We start from the raw sequence: 21,758 nt of genomic DNA, 5'->3' as shown, positions 1-21,758 counted from the left end.
AACAAAGTTGTGGTTGTTTCAGTTGTTTTTGTCCTGTGTCATTTTCTTGCTTAAAATGTTAAGCTTGTGTGATAATCAGCCTTTGTTGGTCTAGCTAGTCCAACAGTCTAGCCAAGCTGGTAATCAGCTGGTTTAGCTGGTCTGGTTTCCCAGCCTAACCAGGTGAAAAGTCCTGAAAACCCTTCTAAACCAGCAAATAGATCATCCTGGTAGACCAACAAACCGTTTTAGAAACTGAATTAAGCCATGCGCTTGTTGTGGTGACTTATGAAGGACACAGGGGTCACAACATTAAATGACTACACAGTGCAATTTTAAATCGTTCCTGTAAATATCCTGTATATCCTGTATGCAAATTATAAGTAACATGCCCGTTTTTGAATGTGCATTTGTTTTTATGTCTATCTGGTTCTCTCTTCCGGAGATCAGTGAGCGGTGACGCGCCGTGAGCTCGTGCACGGCCCCAGAAGTTCGAGCGCTCGGGTGAAGCAAAATGGCGGAACTCGAGGATGTTACGTTAGACGGCAAACCGCTTCATTCGCTTCGTGTGGCGGATTTAAAAGCCGCCCTGGAGCAAAGAGGGCTCGCTAAAAGTGGACAGAAAAATGCACTTATTAAACGGCTGAAAGGGGTGAGTTTGGTCAAAGGGCGCGCTTAAAACCGTGCGCTAGCTGTCAAGTTGAGCCGGAGACGAGACCCGACAGGCAGGCCAAGTATCGGTGCTTCGAGAGCGGGAATGTTTGTCGAGTGCATGTGGATAGTTTAAATCGTTTACCGCAGCGCATAGCAATTGTTTTGCATTATTTATGCAATTCTAACACGCAATTTGAATAATACAGCCATACGGCTGTTTTCTAAACAGTCTGTGGGTCATGACAAGCCGTGGTCTCAGAGTTGACATCGTGCCCGCGCGTCGTATGTTTGTAGTGGGGGAGCGCGCTTGTCAGTCTCATGTGATGGATGCGCGTTTGACACTTGCACAACATTTGAAAAAAAAAATAGTTTCTACAATGTAACAATGAATTTACAAATGAAACACGCTCACTGATCACGTTTGGGCTGTATTGACTATTTTATGTAAATCACTCAACTAATTTGGTTATAAATGCCGCGTTTTAGGGGCTTCGGGTGGAGTGTTCTCACACTTCTTTCACTCGTTCAGAATCGCATTCAGGTGAAAGACCTTTTCTTTCAGTCGCTATTTTCCATCGACAATTAGCATAACGACCGGTAAACTGTCAGATTAACGCAGTCACCTGCTAAGTACGTGCTAACGCGGTGAATAATTTTGAAAGGCTAATGCCACTCCCACCTCTAATATAAACACTTCGTTCAGTGACGGTTCTTTACTTTGACTTGTAACGTTATCGAATCGCAAGCGGTCATGTTGTGCTGGTCGGGTAAGTGAGATATTTTTCGACGCTTTCGGACTTTTTCGTTGTACGAAGAGTGCTTGAATAGGTTTGTATTGTAAACATGCATGCTTAATCAGATTTAGGAACGTAAACAGTGTTGACGAATAATACTGTTTGTTTGTTTACTGGGTTTAATGTGCATGGCATACTTTCTATAGCTGTGTTTTAAATGTGCATCATCTGCTGTGTTTGTGAAGGCTCTTATGTTGGAGAATCTCCAACGATCATCTACCCATCACATTGGTCTTCAGCCCAACTCTCAGGTAAGAAAGACACTTTAACCCTTTTTTCCTCAATTGCAACATTTATAAATTCACAACCTGTTGCACATAATCTAATCTGACTGATAGTTAGGTCAGAGGGCATTTTAGTAAGTAAAAAGCACTTTAGTATGTTTTAAAATGCCCATACATTTACCTAGTGAAGCAATCTTTTTTTAAAAAGAGTAGTTCACTTCCAGAATAGAACAGAAATGTACAGATCATTTACTCATCCAAGATGTTCATGTCTTTCTTTCTTCAGTCGATAAGAAATTGTTTCTTGAGAAAAACATTTCAGGATTTCTCTCTATATGATAGGCTTCAAATGGTGCCTCCAAGTTTGAATTTTCAAAATGCAATTTAAATGCAGCTTCAAAGGGCTCTAAATGATCCCAGCTGAGGAAGAAGGGTCTTGCAAAATGATGTTCAAAACAATTTGACAATTGATATACTTTTTAAACCTAAACGCTTGTCTTGTCTATGTCTGCATTAACCGGTTCAAGACAGTTAGGGTATGTCGAAAAACTCCAATCTTGTTTTCTTACCCAACTTCAAAATCATCCAACATCGCTGCAGAAGTACCGACCTAGTGTTTACAAAGTGAACATGCAAAGAAGATTAAATGCCCTTTACAAAAAAAGGTAAAACAGCGATGTAGGATGATTTTGAAGTTGAAGAAGAAAACGAGATGGGATTTTTTTGCCATAGCCTTACTGCATTGACCCGGATTACACAGACTACACATGCATATAACAGAGACAAGGCAAGCATTTGAGGTTAAAAAGTATATAAATGCTTATTGGCTCCAGCAAATGTAAATGAGATGACCTTGACTGGAGTGTGCCTTTTGTGTATGTATCAGATTGGAGAGGAGATGAGTCAGAACAGCTTTATAAAGCAGTACCTGGCCAAACAGCAGGAGCTCCTCCGACAGAGACTGGAGAGAGAAGCCCGGGAGGCCATTGAGGCAGATGGTGAGGGGACTCACATGCACATATACATGCAGGTTATAACACTGACTTGACTACACCATCTGTGCGGGGATTCTTAATGTACAGTGATGCATAATGTTTGAAGTCCTGTACGCTAATTTAGTGTTTCCAGTGATGAGTCAGCCATGCTAATACCGATGCACCAGTCTATCTGGGTGTAAGTGAGTTAACTTGTCTTCTCACACTTGGAGTGTGCTCTGAGGAAATGCTAGGTGGTTTCCCGATGCACCAGCCTGTCAGTTGCTGTCAAACAGTCATGTTATTTGTTTTCTTTTTAGATTACATTTCTTTAATGCATTAAGGATTTGAATTTTCAGACACTTTAGGTTGTAGATACACATTTTTTTCACCTTCAAAAACTCTGTATGACCAGTGCAATATGTTGCTTTCAGAGACACAGAGTCCTGCTGGCCCTGAGGAGGATGAACACACGCCAACCAAAGATAGCACTTCGTTTCTGCCAGAGAAAGTAAGCACACACAGTCTTTGGATAAAACTGACTTAAATATTTGCACAAAGAAAAAAATTATTTGGAGTTGTGGCCTCTATCAGATTAGTTTTATCGACAAATACACAGGCTGATTTGATTTGTTTACTAAAGTATAGATCAGAAGTATAGATCAGCTGTCCAGAATAAACATTACCTGCTATGACAGCATTTGTTTTCTGGGCAAGCAATCAGAATTCACACCACATATGTGAGCCTGGACCACAAAACCAGTCAAAAGGGTCAGTTTTTTAAAACTGAGATTTATACATCATCTGAAAAGCTGAATAAATAAGCTTTCCATTGATGTATGGTTTTTTAGGATAGGACAGTATGTAGCCAAGATACAACTATTTGAAAACCTGGAATCTGAATGTGCAAAAAAAAAAAAAAATCAAAATACTGAGAAATTGCCTTTAAAGTTGTCCAAATGAAGTTCTTAGCAATGCATATTACTATTTAAAAATTGCATTTTTGTATATTTACAGTAGGAAATTTCCAAAATATCTTAACGAAACGTATTTACTTAATATCCTAATGATGTGTATACAGTGTATTGTTGGCTGTTGCTACAAATATACCTGTATGGCTCATGACTGGTTTTTTGGTCCAGGGTCACATATGCAATCATGTAGAAGCAGTAGAGAGTTTGATATCCTCATGTTGTATTTCCAATGATGAGTTTGCCATGCTAATACTGATGCATCAGAGTTTTTCACTCTGGGTGTAAGTGAGTTCAGCTAAACTTCTCACACTTTCAGTGTGCTCTGAGGAAATACTAGGCCGTTTTCGTGGACTGTCATTTCGTATGACTGTTTATTACATTTCATTACATTATCACTACTGAATAAATAATTAGAAATTCCATGTCTAGGAACATCTGCTCAGTGTTTGATCTTTCAAAACATTGTTTTCCAGCATCACGTCGTACACTCTCATCTGTCTGCAACCCAGGCAGGCGGAGGAGGGTTGCCCCAAGACCCTGGGTTAATGGGATCACACAGGTTGGACACAGGCCCTGTTCCAGTGTCTCAAGAGTCATCTGACACTAAAGCTGGGAGGATCTGGCATCCTTCGTTTCTTCCCGGCCACGAGGATGTCGCAACACCCTCTCCTCCACGTGCAGTTGCCTCCTTGTCTGTGCGTGTGGTTGGACAACCAGAGCGTCAAGGCCTCATGATGCCCCGTTCTCAAGAGAGAGAGGGAACTGCTCCAGCCGAAGCAGGTCCTGCCCATTCAGTGTTGCAGCTCAGCCGTTCCGCGAGGGCTGCGGCTTGTGCTGAAGCTGATAGTGATGACAACGATGAGGATGATGACAGTAGTGACGATGATGAATGGGGTCCCACCTCAAAAGGGAAAAAGAACATCCGGACTCCTCCTGTTCACACTCCACCAGCTGCAGCCCCCCAACGATCCCGCCGAAAGCTTCAGCCACCACAGCACATCCCTCCCCAGCCTCAACCAGTCCACCAGCCACCTCTGCAGATCCGGCAACCTACTCCTCCCCCATCTCCACCTCCGGAGCTTTCTTTCCCGCTACCTGACACTCCCAAACAGAGCCCGAATGACCAAGATGAGCCAGCTGGCCTAGCAGAAGGTGCTGCTCCCGGACCAGGTATGGTTTTGCCTCCATCCCTCAAAAGACAGGAGTCCAGCTCCAGTTCTAGATCCAGCAGCCCAGAACCCCCATCCACACGCAGACCTGGTCCACTTAGCCTGCTGGTCCGCAAAATGGAATCTGAGGGCGTGTTTGATGGTGCACAGAAGGTAGAGATGGAGGGAGAAGGAGAGATGGAAGTTGAAGAGCAGGAAGACGGTGAAGCAGAAGAGCAAGACTCAGCTGAGCAGCGTAGTGGGTCAGAGGTGTCTGTGTCAGTACCCACAGTGCCCCCTGCTCAACAAGATGCTCAAGACTCTGAGTTGGAAGAGGAAAAAGATGAGCAAAAAAGCAGTGAGGAAAAAGAAAATGAGAAAGTGGATGAGACTTCTGCACCATTCCATTTGACATCACCCACCACTTTCCCACATAGAAGGCCAGGCATTTTCTCAGAGGTCCCGCCACCTGATTCACTTACGTCATCCTCCAAATCTGAACAGGTACCAGTCCTCACATCAGGGCCGGAGTGCTCTGAAGATGTTATGGAGACAGAGGCTTCTACAACGACGCCTGAATCGAAACACGAGGAAGACAAAGAGGTGAAGGTTCAAGAGAAAGAGCAACCTGAACCAGCAGAAGAAAGTGAAAAGGCACTAAAATCGCCACACTCTACATCTGAAGAAAGAGAAATGGATGAAACAAGAGACCGTTCACAGAGAGAGAAGGGTCACGAGCGGCGCTTATCAACGCCAAGTCAGGCATCATCATCTGACACCGATTCTGAATCATCATCCTCTCGTTCTTCAAGCTCTCCTTCGCAGGATAAATCCAGCCCATCCAGCCAAAAGAAGGTGTGTAATAGGCTTATCAAACATACCTTTTTTTTAATTCTGCTGGTTACTTCTGCCTTTGGTGTGTTCTGATGATGAGTCTGCCATGCTAATACTGATGCACCAGTCTGACTGGGTGTACATGAGTTCAGTACAACTTCTCACACTGGTAGTGTGATCTGAGGACAAACAGAGAAAGTGTTCATAGAAACAATAAAAAATGCAGTGGAACAAAGTCACTGTTATTATGAATTTTGATGAAATTGTCTTTCTTTACTCCAACCAGGATGAGGAAGAGAACAAAGAAGATGATATTAAAGAAGAAAAAAAGGCTCAGTCTTCAAGGTCAGTAAAGTCTTTCATACAAACAGTTACATTGCATAGTACAGTTACAAAAACACAATGTTACAAAATAAAATACAATAAAAATGAATTATCATACAGAATATATTTTCTCTTTTTATACTTTTTGATCATATGTCATATTTAGGGAAATAATTTGTGGACCACAAAACCAGTAGCACAGGTATATTTGTAGCAATAGCCAACAATACATTGTATGGGTCAAATTATCGATTTTTCTTTTTATGACAAAAATCATTAGGATAGTATGTAAATATCATGTTCCATGAACATATTTTGTAAATTTCTTACTGTAAATATATTAAACTTAATTTTTGATTAGTAATATGCATTGCCAAGAGCATCATTTGGGCATCTTTAAAGATGATTTTCTCAGTATTTAGATTTTTTATTATTTTTTTTTTTTTTGCACCCCCCTTATATTTTCAAATAGTTGTATCTCGGCCATCATTGGCTCTCAGACACATCAGTGGCTTAAAGCTTATTTATTCAGCTTTCAGATAATGTATTAATCTCAATTTCAAAAGAATTGACCCTTATGACTGGGTTTGTGTTCCAGGGTCAGATTTAATGTCTTTCTGTTTATAATATTTTAAAGTACTCATGTAATGTAATGCAAAAAAAAAATATTGCATATTGCATAAAAATGCATAATGATCATGCAAACTTGGAAAATGTTTTGTGAGTAACGTTTTTCTTTGTATGCTCTCTACATGTTTAATCTGTGTAATGTTTTAAATTAATTTCCATTAAGCTCAAATGACTGGAAAAGTCACAGAAATCCATTGGTCAGAAGGTGTGGGATGCTTGCCATTCAAGTCACACACATTGCTAACTGTCTTTCACACCTCATTGATTTTCATAACCTTTGCCCCCCTTTGCCATCTCTGGAATCACAGAAATTTGTCTAAATGCAGGACCACCCAGCATGTGTGAGCTCAGAAATGCGTGAGCTAAAACTGCCGTCTGTTGTCATGCATAGTTTAGTGAGATTGCCCATTTGGCCTCATTCTGGGCTTCTCACCAGGACTTCCAGCAGATGGAAGCTTCTCTTGGTCTTTTTCTCTTTATTCTTATTAATGACATGTAGTGAAAATAATGCTATATTGGGTAATGTTTTCAGTAATGTTAAAAATGCACCAAGGAGAGCCATGAGATTCCATGACGTACGTACTTACTAATCATTGTTGTGCACAGGATGGTGACACGCTTGCTTTGTCTTTTTCTTTTTCTTTTTCTTTATACCTGTGGCCTCAACAAGGGTATAGGCCACCAACAGGCTTTATCCAGATGTTTCGGGTCCTGCATAATCGTAACATCATTTAAAATAATTAGAAATGAAACCAACAACATCCAAAAACATTTCTCCTTATTTTATATACTAGAAATATTTTTAGATCCCGGTGTATATATAACAAGATTTCTGAGGTGACACTAGAACTAAAGAATTTTCTGTTTCTGCATAAATTTGACCTACATTGTGATCAGTTCTTAAAGTCATGTGACCAAATAAAGAGAACCTGATAAAAGAAATAAGTGGAAATATTTAATGTATTAAGCAAAAAGTATTTTAACGTTTGTTTTCAGTATCTGGTGTAACCCTCTTTTAGCAGCATAACAGCAGCCTAAAGTTTCCAGCAAGTGTGGATCATTCATCATCAGTTTGGAGAACATTTAGCCAGTTGCTCCATACAACGCTGCTTAATTATGTGATGTTGTGCATTAACTTTCTGGAACGTAAACCTATTAGAAATACTTATTTTCCATCCAGAACAAGCATAAGTTTTGGTCAATAAAAAGTTGAAAATCTGTGTACTATTTGTTTAACTGGATTGTCTTTATCTACTTGGATGAAGAGCTGATCACAAATGTAAATGTATGCAGAAATAAGACAATTCTTGAAGGGATAATTCCCCCCCAAAAAATTAAAATTGTCATCATTTGCTCACTCTCGTGTCTTTTCAGACATAAAGAATATAAAAGAAAATATTCATTTCCTTCATTTATTTGTTTTATTTTATTTATTTGTTTGTCCATACAATAGACAACGGTTTGGTTTTGCAGTAGAAATGTATATAAGGTTTGGAACTGCATGAGGGTGAGAAAATGCTAAATGATGTAGTATAAAAAAATAAATAACCGAATTTTCCTTTTTGGGTAAAAACTAAACCTTCACAGACTTGATCTTCATTTTATATGTATGAAACCTTACCTAAACAGATTTTAAAACCCGTCCACGTAACTACTGTTTAGAATATGGAATATGAGGGCGGTTGTATTTTTAATCAGGCGTTCTGTACGACAGCCTATCAACCGGCGTGGCCTTGGAGGAGGGGTCCTTTTTGTACTTCTCATACTTCCCCCAGCGCTGCTCAATATGGCTGCTCTGTGAGCGCCGCCGTGACTATACCGACGCATTGCACAAGAGAAAAAAAAAAAACACAGCCTTTCAGCGCGCCCGCTTCTCACATTTCTTCCTACGCATCCGTGACCGGCAGAACCGGTATAGAATCGGCCATCGCGGTCCCGGTTACAGCCTGACATTATGCTGTCGGACGGCAACAAAAACGGGTAAGGGTTGGAGAGGGAGAGGTGGTTTCTAGAAATACCCTCCAGCGCTGGGTCGGCACATCGTTTAGGTGATAGACGTTTATATTACGAGCGTAATCGATCGAGCGATTGTGATTGTGCAGTAGTTCCTGTATTGTCTTTTGCTAAATGCGAAGCGAAACAGTGTTATATCATTTTAGATGCAGCCTCGAAATCGCAGAGGGGTTTTAGCTATGTCTTAAAACACACTGAGCTGCCTATCTAGAAAGCTTTTTAGCCGTCATGATGAATCAAATCCCCAAAAAATGATTTTTCTATGGCTATCTCAGTAGGTTTTGAAACGCAGGCGTTTTCGTTACGGTGTTGGGGGAAGGGGATCTTGTTCAGGCACTTGGGTTCATTAAGGATGTGGGCAATTCTCTGACATTTTTAATCATGAGAGATGCGTGTAGTGTTAAATTAGTAATGGAGATAGCTGTGTCCACGATGGCCTGTATGAAAGGATTGCAACATCTCATCTTATGAATAAAACAATGTTAACTCAGCTTGCATTTCACCTAAGCCCATTTAACAGTATAGCAATTTATGTAAGCAGTTAGGCGTAGTAAACCTGTTACTTAATGTTGAAATTAATAGTGTGGTAAGGAAATGCTAGGAATGATCATGAGCTTGCATTTCTGTATGTTTTGTGATCCGTATAGATCTGTATATTAGGTTTCGTTTATTTTCTTTGAAGGAAAGCAAATCTTAATAATGGTATTCATATGCTAGGCATTGAAAGTCCTCAAGGGGAAAGGGGATGTTCCCTAGTGAGCAATGACTTCAGTGCTACAAAAATCACAGAAATGTCATTTAAGATCACACGTTGAATGTATATGAGCGTTTCTGTATATGATTATTGTTTGACAAAGTCAGTCCACGTATATTATTCTTCATTAACTGTTAAAAAAGTGTCTCAATGCATGGAAAATGAACCCTGAGGCCACTGTAGTTCAGTTTGAGTTTGTCTTTCAGGTTTTCCTCTTGGTGCTTGCCAGCTTTGCATTCATGTGTAAATGTTAAGTATTCTAAGCGCTTGGCTTTTTTGTCCACGGGGAATCTGACTGCCCGTCCCCCTTCCCCTCAGCATGTGTTGACTGCTTTAATACAAAGGGGAAGCCTTGTGCTCTGAGAACCCAGAGGCAGTTTTTCCCTCCTCAGAGCAAATGGCATCAGGGCTGTTGTGTCTCTAGAGACCACGGTGCCAAGGTGTGCTGCACAGGTGTGTGTTTATGTGTAAGAGAGAAGGATTGGTTATCTGTAGAACAATGAATGCGATTGAATCACATGTAGGTACGGAATGTCAGGAGCCATTGAGTCTGTTCCTTGTCAATGCAGTTGTTTCCCATGGTTTAATTGTCAAAGTGTTGCGTGTCATTTAGACAAATTTTATTTGTGTTTAACAGTTTTGTTATTTGCAAGAGCTGATGATTGTTATGAAGGTCATCAGATGTACACTACTTTTTCATAGGTTTGGGGTTGGAACAGCTGAATTTTCAGCAGTCGTTAGTTCAGTCTTCAGAGTCACAAGATCCTTCAGAAATCTTTCTGATGTGCTCATTTAACTCATTTAAACTTTACTTATTGTCAATGTTGAGTTTAAATTAACAGCGTTTGTTTGAAATAGATATCTTTTGTAATATTGTAAATATCTTTACTGTCACTTTTGATCATTTTAATGTATATTTGCTAACAATTTCCTAAATCTTTTTGACCTCAAATGTTTGAACTGTAGTGTATTTGGACTGTGATTAGTAAGTAGTAGAAGTTCTGGGAAGTTTTCATGGGAAAGCACAAGTTTATTTGTTGGAAAGCTCAAGGGCCACAAAACAGAACCTCTGTAATCCCAAGGGGCTGCTTGCTTGATTTGTATTGGTAACTTTTTATTATTAAACACTGTGATGCACTGAAACAGCGTGCTTAGCATACACTTATACATAGTTATTAACATGCTTATGTGTACAGTTGAAGTCGTTTACATACACCTTGCAGAATTTGCAAACTGTTAATTATTTTACAAAAATTAGAGCGATCATACAAAATGCATGTTGTTTTTTTTTAGTACTGACTTGAATAAGATATTTTACAAAAGAAGTTTACATATAGTCCACAAGAAAAATTATTGAATTTATAAAAATTACCCTGTTCAAAAGTTTACATGCATTTGATTCTTAATACTGTTGTTACCTGAATGATCCACATCTGTGCTTTTTTGTTTAGTGATAGCTGTTCATGAGTCCCTTGTTTGTCCTGAACAGTTAAACTGTCCACTGTTCTTCATTAAAAATTCATCAGTTCCCACAAATTTGTTGGTTTTTCAGCATTTTTGTGTATTTGAACCCTTTCCAACAATGACTGTATGATTTTGAGATCCATCTTTTCACACTTTACAACTGAGGGACTCGTATGCAACTATTACAGAAGGTTCAAACACTCACTGACGCTTCAGAAGGAAACACAATGCATTGAGAGCCTGGGGGTGGAAAGTTTTTAAACTTGAAGATCAGGATAAATGTAACACTTGTCTTCTGGGAAACATGCAAGTAGCTTCTGAAGGCCAGTACTAAATGGAAAAAATATGATATTTAGGCAAAATAAGAAATACACCCCTGGCGAAAACTTTTGAAAATAACACGCATTTTGTATGATCCCTCTTATTTTGGTACAATAATAAACATTTTGCAGATTCTGCAAGGTGTATGTAAACTTTTGACTTCGACTGTATATTGTACTACATGTTAGTGGTATTGTGATTCAGATGCACTGCATTTATATTTCCTTCTTTTGCTGTTTTTCTTACCTCACTAGCTGCACAACAGTTCAGTAATACAGAGAATCACTGTCTCATAATTCCTACCCATTAAGTTTTTATGTGTATCTTTTTAAATGTGTATATGTGCCTTGGTTGATGACAGTCTGGAAGTGCTGTCTTTGTTTTTCCCGTCTCAGTGCGTTCAAGTTTTATTACCATGACGTATACCATCTTGTTTATGTATGTATGTGTGATGCTGGCAGTGAGAGTCATTTAGTCAGGCAGTTATTTATAGGTAGAGTGACCCAGATCAACCAGCCTCAGCCACCTTACCCCTTACTCTCTTTCTCTCTGTCTCTCTCTTGTTCGCTGATTCTTTCTCTAGGGAGGTAAAGCAGGAAGCTCTCTCTGAGCCTGCAGGCCAAGTTGCCATGGAACTGGAGGGCCGCTCTCATTCAGAGAGTGCTATGCAACAGTCTGACCACCAGGGGGCAGATTCCAGCGACACCCGCCCAGAGGAGGTAAGAAGGCCCACAGAATGAAGAACCAGTGGAAACTATAACCCTGAACTGTAGGGAGGGGTAGCTGAAGTTTGCAAGGCAGTTCTAGCTGAACCTTTTGGAGTTGAAGTATTTTCAAATTTGTTGTCTTTCTTTAGATTTAAATTAGGATTGGATATTGCACTATTTTTGCCATTATCCTCTTCTGTTTTTCCTTTTACTATGTAGCAGCAGTGTGTGGGGGATGTGGATGGCTGATAATGTGTGAAAATAGACATTGTTGAGGTCATTGTGTGTGAGCGAGGATGAATCAGTGCTAATTTTAAAAGTGCAGTTTAACACATTTAGATTTCATGCCGTTTTGTATTGAACGTAAATCCTGTTGTAGCTTAAAAGATATTGAGATGAGATGATCGACCAAGTAGGCGATCAACAATTTTTTTTTTTTTTTTTTTTAATAAAAATACTTAGCAGTGGTGCTTTAGAAAAGTTTAGAGAGGCAACTGCTTTTCAGTTCTCAGTCTTATAACCTTCCTCTGAGAAGTTGCATCTCTAAAATCACCCTTTTGTAAAACAATCCTTATCATGTATTGTGCCGTAAGTGTTTAGTTAAACAGCCCAGTGTGTATTTAAGTTGTAGTGAGCAGAATGATAGACCCTGGCAACATGTAGTTTAAGATGTAGGCTCTAGTCTCTCTCTGTCCTCTATTTTTCCAGCTCCTTCTCTCTCTTTCTCCCACTCTGTCTCTCACTCTTGTTCCCTTTCTCTTTTTTTATCTCTGGATCTGGTAGTATGACTGTTATGTGGTTTAAAATCCCATTGATTGCTTTGTTGTGAAGGTGCCCTCCCCTCTTCCATTGCTCATACTGGTACCTGCATACTGCCACCACCTCTTCTCCTCTACCACCTCCATCACCTGCCCCGCTATGCCCAAGCGTCTCGGCTGTACCTGAGCTAGGCCCCCAGAGTCGCCACTGCACACTTAGCCTGACGGAACCTGCCGGATGATTGGCCACTGCCTCGTCATGCAAAACTGATGTGGCCTCCTGATGGGACTGCTTAAGAGAAGCCAAAATAGCTGGTGAGACAGAGGAGGCGTCAGTCGTGTTATGCAAAAGAAAGAAAGAATGATGCTCGCCAACAGAGACATTTTTCAAATCGTTTAAAGCACTGGCCAAGCACAAGCATCAGATGGACTTCTCCTGTCAGCATGATGGGAACACAGCTGTCTTGACGCCTCCTGCTATTTTTGCCCACACTTCAGTGCTCGAATGAACTGATATCTGCAGAGACTCATTACAGAGGCATCTGCTGTTTCTCACATGCCTGTGGACTGATCTCAGCAAGTCGAACAATCTGAGATAATGAAGCCTGGCTTATGGACTAATTTACTACAAACTGTTTTTCCTGCCATTTTTGGGTCTCTTCAGTTTGTCAACAGCCATGCCTTTTTTTTTTTTTTTTAAAGGACTTCTCTTGACACTTTCAATACAAATGGACTTTATTGGATATTTCAAAGAACTTTATGCTCCAGGCTGATTGGAAACAAAAACAGCCTTGCTATTTCTGCTGTTACTCACCCAAATTCCCAGAGTGAGACCCTGAGACATTAAGAAAAGGAAAACATCTTTACCTGCACATCACAGGTGTTTTTGTGGCACACCTTGTGTACAAAGGACTTGATACCGATGATAAAACGCTGACACAGATTAATACCAGAATTTTGGCTTATCGAACGTCATGTTTCTTGCTGGATCATAGTGTGGATGATATCTCCCCAGCCAGTTTGATCGCTGGGAGTTTTTTACCACAGACTTCTGCTGTTTCCTGAACATTCAACAAAGACTTTTTAAAGACCATTTGAATCACAATTCCCACTACAAGAGCCAAAAACAGCTATTGAAACAAAAAGTGCAGTTCCTGTCAGCTGGCCAATCAGCACACTCAATTGTGATCGTATCTCGCCCTCACTCCTCAGCCACCTCTGATTGGACCTTTGTTGCCTAGATACAGTGCACACTGCTGTGCGGTTGGGCCATAGCCAAGCCAGAGAGGAATCAGGTGTCAATGGTACCAGGAAAACCCTTTTTCCCAAGATGTATTTGTTTTTAAATTACTTAGTGGAAAGAAGGTTTTTTTGCTTAGTTAATGATGAGGTTAGAGGGTGTTAGTTATCCTGTATTTTACAGCACATATGGGAAGTAGGGAATTTGGTCAAGCATGTGTTAGCCGAAGTCATGTTAAAGTAAAAACTAAAGCAGTATGTAAGGGACTTTAAAAATTCAGAAACAGTTTATAATAATGATGGGATTCTCACAGCCTTTGTTTGTCAAAACAACTGTACATTATTGGTGTAACTGATAGCTGTGCATCTGTTCTTCCCCCTCTCCTTTCTCTCATTCCCCTCCTTTTCCCAATGTCTCTTTTGTCTGTTGTGTCTGTCTCTTCCTCCACACATCCACTGGGATCTTGTTTCTCCTCCTTTCTATTCCATTTCAGAGCTCCGCTGTAAAATCGTTTGCTGCCCGCAAGATTTCCCTGAGCAGTAAGTGTCTTCGAAGTGTTACTTTTTGACCCTTGGTCCACTGACAGGTTGCTGCAGTCCATTCTGTGTTTCCTCCAAAAAATGATAAATTATTTAAACCTGTTGGTCTAGAACATTAACCAGTAAATGGGCCAGAATGCTGTCCTCACCAAGTACAGTTTTCAAAGTGAAAACAACTCTGGCTAGAGTGCAAAAATAAATTAAATTCCACCAAAACGAAAAATCTGTTCCATTATGTCGCTTCTACACTGAAAGCAGTGCCTTGCAACATCATTAATATAATGTTGAAATAAAACTGTTTCCAATTGTTGTTTTGCCGCTACCAGAGCCGCTAATCTTCCTTTTGTATCCTGAAATGTTTGTGCTCAAGTAAATGTGACTTGCTTGACCAATTGATTGCCATATTTGTATCTATTAAATCTTCATTTAACTTGACTGAATATTACATTAAGGATTAGTTCACTTCCAGAATAAACATTTCCTGGTCATTTACTCACCCCATGCCATCCAAGATGTTTGTCTTTCTTTAGTTGCAAAGAAATGTATGTATGTATTTTTTTTTTTTTTTTTTTTTTTTTTTGTGTGTGTGGTGGACCTTAATGGTGGCCAATGGGTTGAAGGTCCAAATTGCAGTTTCAGTGCAGCTTCAAAGGGCTCTACATGAATTCAGCTGAGGAATAAGTGTCTTATCTAGTGAAATGAACTGTCATTTTCTAAGGAAAATAAAAATGTATATACTTTTTAACCACACATGCTTGTCTTGCACTAGCTTGACCTCAAGCATTATGTAATTACGCATGTGTAATGTAGGCGGAAGTACTGACCCAGTGTTTACAAAGCGAACAGGCAGAGAAGGTCTATAAATGTTTATTTTTTTAAGAAAATGACAAGTCTTATCACTAGATAAGAACCATATTCCTCGGCTGCGATCGTTTTAAGCTATTTGAAGCTGCAAATTTTTTGCGACTTAAGAAAGGCATGAACATAGTGGAGGACATGGGGGTGAGTAAATTATCAGGAAATTTTTATTCTGGAAGTGAACTAATCCTTCAGAGCGTGCTCTTGTATGCTTACAGAAGCTGAATTAATTTGCAGTACTGTTCGGTGAAAAAGAGGTTACAGGGTCAATTAGGAATTATGTGCTGTGCTCCATTACCGGTCATTTAAAACCGGATCTGTTTCTGGGTTGTGCAGTTCTGTGATTAATTTTCTTTGGCACTAGGTAAAACGGAGATTGCATCATCTGAGGCAGAGCCAGTGGGCGGAGCCAGCAGGAAAAGAAGGTGGGGTTCTAGTACAGCAGTCACTGCCAAGAAGCCGTCAATCAGCATCACCACTGAATCGCTGAAGGTAAGTTATCCAAGACTGCTCCCACATTACCTTAACAGATAGATGATGAATCACTACCTGTTTTTGACAGCCTGCCTGTTTGAATAAAATCAATGTTACAGTTTCAGTGTTGCAGTGGATATATGGATATTGTATAATATGGACATAACCAATTACTGATTTGTCAGTTTTATGTTTGATAGTACTGCATATTAGTATTTTACATGATAAGCACTTTTACTTAACAACAACAACTTTTTACAGACATTAATTCCAGAGATCAAGCCCCTACAGGAGGCGGTGGTCGAACTGCACCCAGATGAGGGGCGTCTCTCTGGAGATGAAGACTCATCCGGGCCTCGTGAGCGAGAGGAACCAGAGGAGGATCAGGGCCTCAAGATCAGACGCACAGTGACACAGGTGAGAATGACAAAGGCTTGTAACTGGTAGCTGACAAAACAAATTAAAGGGATAGTTCACCCTATAATGAACATAAGTTCAAAAGACTGCTGCACAATACTGCAGAAAAAACTTTCTTGAAATCATTTAAAGAAAGTTGAGTCTGAGTAAGGGCTGCAGCGATTCCTCTATACTATTTGACTATTCAATTAAAAAAAAAAAAAAAAAAATCCTTGATTGCATTTTGCCCGTGTAGAGTAATCCGCAAAATACCAGAAGTGGTGCATTCCACATATTAAACCTTTTAACGCCCTCTGCAGACATTTTTATAATGCGTAATGCACATTAGTTCTATTGTTTGTAATACATTATGTATTTTAACAGTTTTATTTAATAAAACCATATGATTACTTGCTTTTGATACTTTATTTGAACTAATTATTAGTGTCTTTTTTTGGTCTGTTTTTCTTACTACAAAAAAAATTATCCGATTACTTGATTAATCGTCAGAATAATCATCAGATTTCTCGATTACCTAAATAAACGTTAGTGACAGCCCTGGTCTGAGTCTTGTCTTTTGAAGTTCATGGTTTGCCTCTGCTATTCAGTGAACTTTTGTATCTCTTAATTTTGGTTCAGATTGTTCCATCTGATGGACACGAGAACGGGCAGAAAGAAATGGAGGAAGAGGAGGAGGAGGAGGATGAAGAAGAGCAGAAGTGGACTAAAGGAGAGACAGAAAAACAAAGGAAACAGGAGCGCTCCCCTGATGCTACCATGGAAATACAGGAAGGCGAGCCAAAGAAAGGTGACCATCTGTGATTTGCTGGTTTCATTTAAAATAATCTTAACATTTTAAGTAGTTTCTTTTTGTCAAGCAAGATTATAATAATTTTTTTCTTTCTCTGTCAGTCACTCCCAATGATTCTTTGGTGCGACGCTCCATCAGTCAGCAAAAATCAGGCATGTCCGTAACTATTGATGACCCCATACGGACAGCTCGCCAGCTCTCTCCTCCTCGTGGGAAAACCTCCAACATCATACATGTCTGCAACCTGGTAAGCACTAGATCATTTTGCTCATTGTCTCACTATAATGTAGGGATGTAATTGTGTTGAGATTGAATCTAGAGTTTTTGCTGCTCTTGACCCCTGATCTGAACTGTTTCTCTGTAGGTGCGACCTTTTACCTTAGGGCAGCTGAAGGAGTTGTTAAATCGGACTGGTACATTGGTGGAGGAGGGTTTCTGGATCGATAAGATCAAGTCCCACTGCTATGTCACAGTAAGTTGTTATATACATTTTATTTATATTTAAATCACACTAAAGTTCAAAATTTTGAAATCAATAAGAATAATTCTTATAGCGTATAGTATTAATACTAATACACAGTAGCGTATTTTTATTCATCTTGTATTGTTCTTTTGTGATAACTCATAATTTATTAGTGATATATTGTGCCACCTGATGCCTTTAGTTTTCTTTTAACCTTCAATCTGTTGTGTTCTCTCTCAGTACTCCACTGTAGAGGAAGCTGTGGCCACTCGAGAAGCACTGCATGGTGTAAAATGGCCTACAAGTAATCCCAAAGTACTCCGTGTGGATTTTTGCGAGCAGGATGAGGTCTGAACAGTTTGCCTAATCTGCTTCAGCTGCATTCTTTACTGTTCCTGTCATCATTTAACCATTCTCATCTTCTCAAATTATAATCAAACATTTCATTCTTCTCATTTTGTATTTTGTTCTGTTTACAGTTGGACTTCCATAAAGGTCTCTTGTCCGGTGACCGTGCAGGTGAAGGTCACGACCCTCACGCTCCTGGAGCCTCAGCCCGCCCTGCTGCCCATCACCCACTCCCACCTGCAAACCACGAAAAAGAGAAGGAACGAGAAAGAGAGCGAGACGGAGGAGCTACAGCTGTAAGAGACCAGTGGGCAGAGAGGGAAAGAGCAATGGAGAGGAGAGAGCGGACTCGTTCTGAGCGGGAGTGGGACCGAGATAAAGTCAAGGACTTCGGGAAAGATGACCGAGACAGAACGAGGAGGTCGCGATCGCGGGACCGAAGACGCAGAGAGAGAGGCAAAAGCAAAGAGAAGAGAACGGAAAAGAAAGGTGAGAAAAACGTTTAAAGATGACATCATGAAAATCTGACTTTGATTTCTTTCCCAGCTGTTTACCTTCAGTATTGACAATGTCATAAACCAAAGATGAACCAAATCAATTGAGTCATTCACGCTGGAGCTGCTACGTTGATTCAAACTTGTGACTTCGATCATTAATTTCAAGTGATTCGTTAGCAAAAAACAGACAAAATGAAAAGATCATTTTCAAATTACGACATTGCTTGCAATGATTTTAAAAGGCATGTAGTGATGGGGTGAAAGTGAGCTTTTTGAAACTCCGAATCAGTTAAACCATTGTGTTGCAAAATAATTCACGAAGCGCTCCAATTGGATCACGAATCATTTGTTTCAGATCGGGACTTTAAATTGTGTATCGCGAATCATTTGACTTAGATCTGGACTTTGGAGCCGGTTCGTGAATCATTTGATTTAGATTGGAAAAGGTTTGTGAATCATTTCACGAATTGAATAATTAAAATCAAATAATTTGAGATGCGCAAATTTAAGGTCTCAATCTAAGTCAATTGATTCACTTTAGAGCATGGATCGCCAATCATTTGATTCAGATCGGGACTTCTGTGTGGGTTTGTGAATCATTTGAATTAGTTCAGGACTTCATAGTGCGTGTGGCAAATCTTTTGTTTCAGATGTGGATTTCGGAGTAATTTTGTGAATTCTTTTTTTGCATATATATTTTTTTCTTAAACAGTAGAAAACATCAGACCATTAAAGCAAAGAAAAAAGTATACTCCAATACAAATCTCTTAAGAAGATTAACTGTGGTTTTACTATAGTAAAAGTATAGTATACTTTGTAATACTTCAGTAGTGATACTTTGCATGTGCTTTATTAGTATATTTGTAATTCTCTATTTGTCTTTAGAATTTAGAATTTGAAAGAAACCATTGTTTGATAAGATCCTTAAAAATCAAAAAATGCTTAAAGTCCTTGAAAGACCTGGAATTTAGTTTAACAGTATCATTTGACATAGTCTCCCTCTTTGTTTTCCAGATAAACCAGAAGAGCCTCCTGTAAAACTTCTTGATGACCTCTTTCACAAAACTAAAGCAGCTCCCTGTATATACTGGTTACCCCTCACAGAAGAACAGGTCAGCATGACTTTGTCTAGTCCAAATCACACAAGCCCCTCTTTTTTTTTTTTTTTTTTTTTTTTTTTTTTTTTTCCTTTTTCCTTCTTAATTTAAGTTCTTGCTTTTTTCCCAGGCGACACAAAGAGCTCTGGAGCGTGCTGAGCGCATAAAGGAGCGAGAGAAGAGGAGGAAGGAACTCCAAGAGGAAGAGGACAAAAAACAAGAAGAACGGCGAGAACGAGCAAAAGGCCGTGAAAGAGAGGGAGGGAACGCAGGAGGAGCAGGTGTTGTGAGACGGTCAACTGAGGGAGAGAGAGACAGAGGGAAGGAAAGGGAGAGAGAAAGGGGCAGAGAGGCAGAAAAGAGGAGAGACGGCCACAGAGGCCGCGGTAGCGACTCCAAAACTGCAGGGGGTAGCAGACGCTCACGGAGCCGTAGCAACACCTCCAGGGACAGACGACACTGAGTGCACTGAGCATGTTTGTCAACGAGTGGATGTGTGTGAGACGGGTTTGTAAGATCAGAGTCGTCAGCATGACGACAGCTACCAAGATGGGATAGACCATTCAAAAATGATTCACCCTCTTGTCATTTCTAAACAAACAAGGTGTTTTGAAAAATGCTTCAGCTTTTTTATCCATACAATGAAGTTGAAACAACACTGGATCCCATTGGCTTTATTTGTATTGACAGATAGGTTTGGGACAACATAAGGGTGAATAAGTGACCATTTAGATTTTGAGTGAACTGTCCCTTTAACATTTCTTTTTCCTAGTAATAATGTCATCAGTGTTTCACTGCTGTGCAAAGCAGCACACTGTTTTAGATCAAACTTTTTTTTTTTTTTTTGTCTCCCCATCAATCTCAAATGAAGCAGAACTAAACCTAATGAAGGGACTGTTTATTTTCCAAGCTAAAATTATTCTTATGGATGTGTGTGTGTGTGTGTGTGTGTGTATTAGTGTGCTGTCAAAAGCTCACAAACACCAAAGTCAAAAGAAATTATGTAAGACTATATAAATCATTTTCCTTATAATTTTCCCTTGTAATTTTATTTATAGCTTAACTAGTGCCACTTCAGGCTAATGGGTCATTAATTCAGTGCGTAATTATAGGACTTGAAATTCTTTGGCTTTCAAATGATAGTTTTATATATTGTGTATCCAGATTCAATTAATATATTTCCAAATTGTTAAAATAAAAAGTCCCCTATCCGAGTGTTTTGGCCCCCGTTAACAGAGCCGGTCCTGCTGTCGACGCTGATCTCACTGAAGTTTTTTTTTTTTTCATAAGATCTGAGTTTATTAAAATGACTACTGATGTCCAATGCTATGAACCACACTGTAGATTCATTTGTTAGTTTCTCATCTCCATCCTCGTCTGTTCTCTCTCTTAATTTTTTTTTTTCCTCCATCTGGTCTTATGAAGTTTATTGTTCATCTCTGTGAATCAGACAAGGTATAAATTTAACCTTTATAGAGAAGATAGCAAGAGGCCTTTTAATATTATTTTAATGTTGTAGTTTTGGAGATATATTTCAAAAGATTCTCTTTTTGGATTATTTTCTTTATGAATGTGCAGAATGTACAAAGAATAATAAAACAAACTGAAGGAAATTTTCCTTTTTTGTGTCGTGTTGAAATTTTCTTTAAATGCCAAGAATAATTGCAGTAATAACTAGCAGCAATTGGAGTGAAAACTACACCAAATTGGCTGAAGATTGTGTATTAAAACTGCTAAGGTCAGCAGTGAAATCCAAGCACAGGTGTGGAAAAAATTTTAAGACACAAGGAGGTCATGAGCGGTTGTGTAGCACTGTTTTTTCTAGTATATATCAGCTATATATTACTCTTTTGTTTAATAAGCTTAAAATTATTTTATATAATATATATGACACTGGACCACAAAACCAGTCGTAAGTAGCATGGGTATGTTTATAGCAATAGCCAACAATACATTGTATGGGTCAAAATGATTAATTTTTGTTTTATGCCAAAAATCATTATCATAGTAAGTAAAGATCATGTTCTATGAAGATATTTTGTAAATATATCCAAACTTAATTTCTGATTAGTAATATGCATTGCTAGGAACTTCCATTTGCACAAATTTAAAGATGATTATCTCAATATTCAGATTTTTTTTGCACCCAGATTCTAGATTTTTAAATAGGTGCATCTTGGCCAACTATTGCTCTATTTTAACAAACCATAAATCAATAGAATGCTTAATTTTTCAGCCTTCAGATGAAGTATAAACCTCAATTTAGAAAAATGACCTGTATGACTGATTTTGTGGTCCAGCGTCACATATATAATGCATGTATATATGTTTAGCGGTCTGACGGTACACAAATATAACAGTTCGGTAACGTTACATACCTCGGTTTTACCTTAACGGTTCGGTATGATTTCGGTACAGCAGGGGAAAAACAAACTTTTTTAAAAAAAATAAATAAATAAACAGTGGTTTACTGAACACGTTGC

The 21,758-nt window shown here is 39.3% G+C and overlaps 1 protein-coding gene and 3 non-coding genes across 4 annotated transcripts; all 4 read left to right on the top strand.

Annotated features, from left to right (window-relative positions):
- The first annotated feature begins 454 nt into the window (after positions 1-454).
- Positions 455-20,893, top strand: acin1b (apoptotic chromatin condensation inducer 1b). The gene is made up of 17 exons (XM_051114462.1): positions 455-631; positions 1,613-1,678; positions 2,538-2,649; positions 3,060-3,136; positions 4,073-5,602; positions 5,868-5,926; positions 11,671-11,806; positions 14,286-14,331; positions 15,554-15,681; positions 15,925-16,080; positions 16,699-16,867; positions 16,972-17,117; positions 17,235-17,342; positions 17,574-17,681; positions 17,813-18,170; positions 19,193-19,290; positions 19,406-20,893. The coding sequence occupies exons 1-17, from the start codon at positions 494-496 to the stop codon at positions 19,736-19,738; spliced, it is 3,768 nt and encodes a 1,255-aa protein (XP_050970419.1). The 5' UTR covers positions 455-493; the 3' UTR covers positions 19,739-20,893.
- On the top strand, positions 2,774-2,873 carry LOC127169053 (small nucleolar RNA U6-53/MBII-28). The gene has a single exon (XR_007828193.1). It is a non-coding gene; the product is annotated as a small nucleolar RNA U6-53/MBII-28 (small nucleolar RNA).
- Positions 3,824-3,930, top strand: LOC127169052 (small nucleolar RNA U6-53/MBII-28). Its single transcript, XR_007828192.1, has one exon. It is a non-coding gene; the product is annotated as a small nucleolar RNA U6-53/MBII-28 (small nucleolar RNA).
- Positions 5,669-5,769, top strand: LOC127169054 (small nucleolar RNA U6-53/MBII-28). The gene has a single exon (XR_007828194.1). It is a non-coding gene; the product is annotated as a small nucleolar RNA U6-53/MBII-28 (small nucleolar RNA).
- Positions 20,894-21,758: the final 865 nt, after the last annotated feature.

The sequence above is a fragment of the Labeo rohita genome, chromosome 7, assembly GCF_022985175.1.
Source record: "Labeo rohita strain BAU-BD-2019 chromosome 7, IGBB_LRoh.1.0, whole genome shotgun sequence".
In the NCBI taxonomy this organism is placed as follows: domain Eukaryota; kingdom Metazoa; phylum Chordata; class Actinopteri; order Cypriniformes; family Cyprinidae; genus Labeo; species Labeo rohita.
This window is presented reverse-complemented; position numbering and strand designations above follow the sequence as displayed.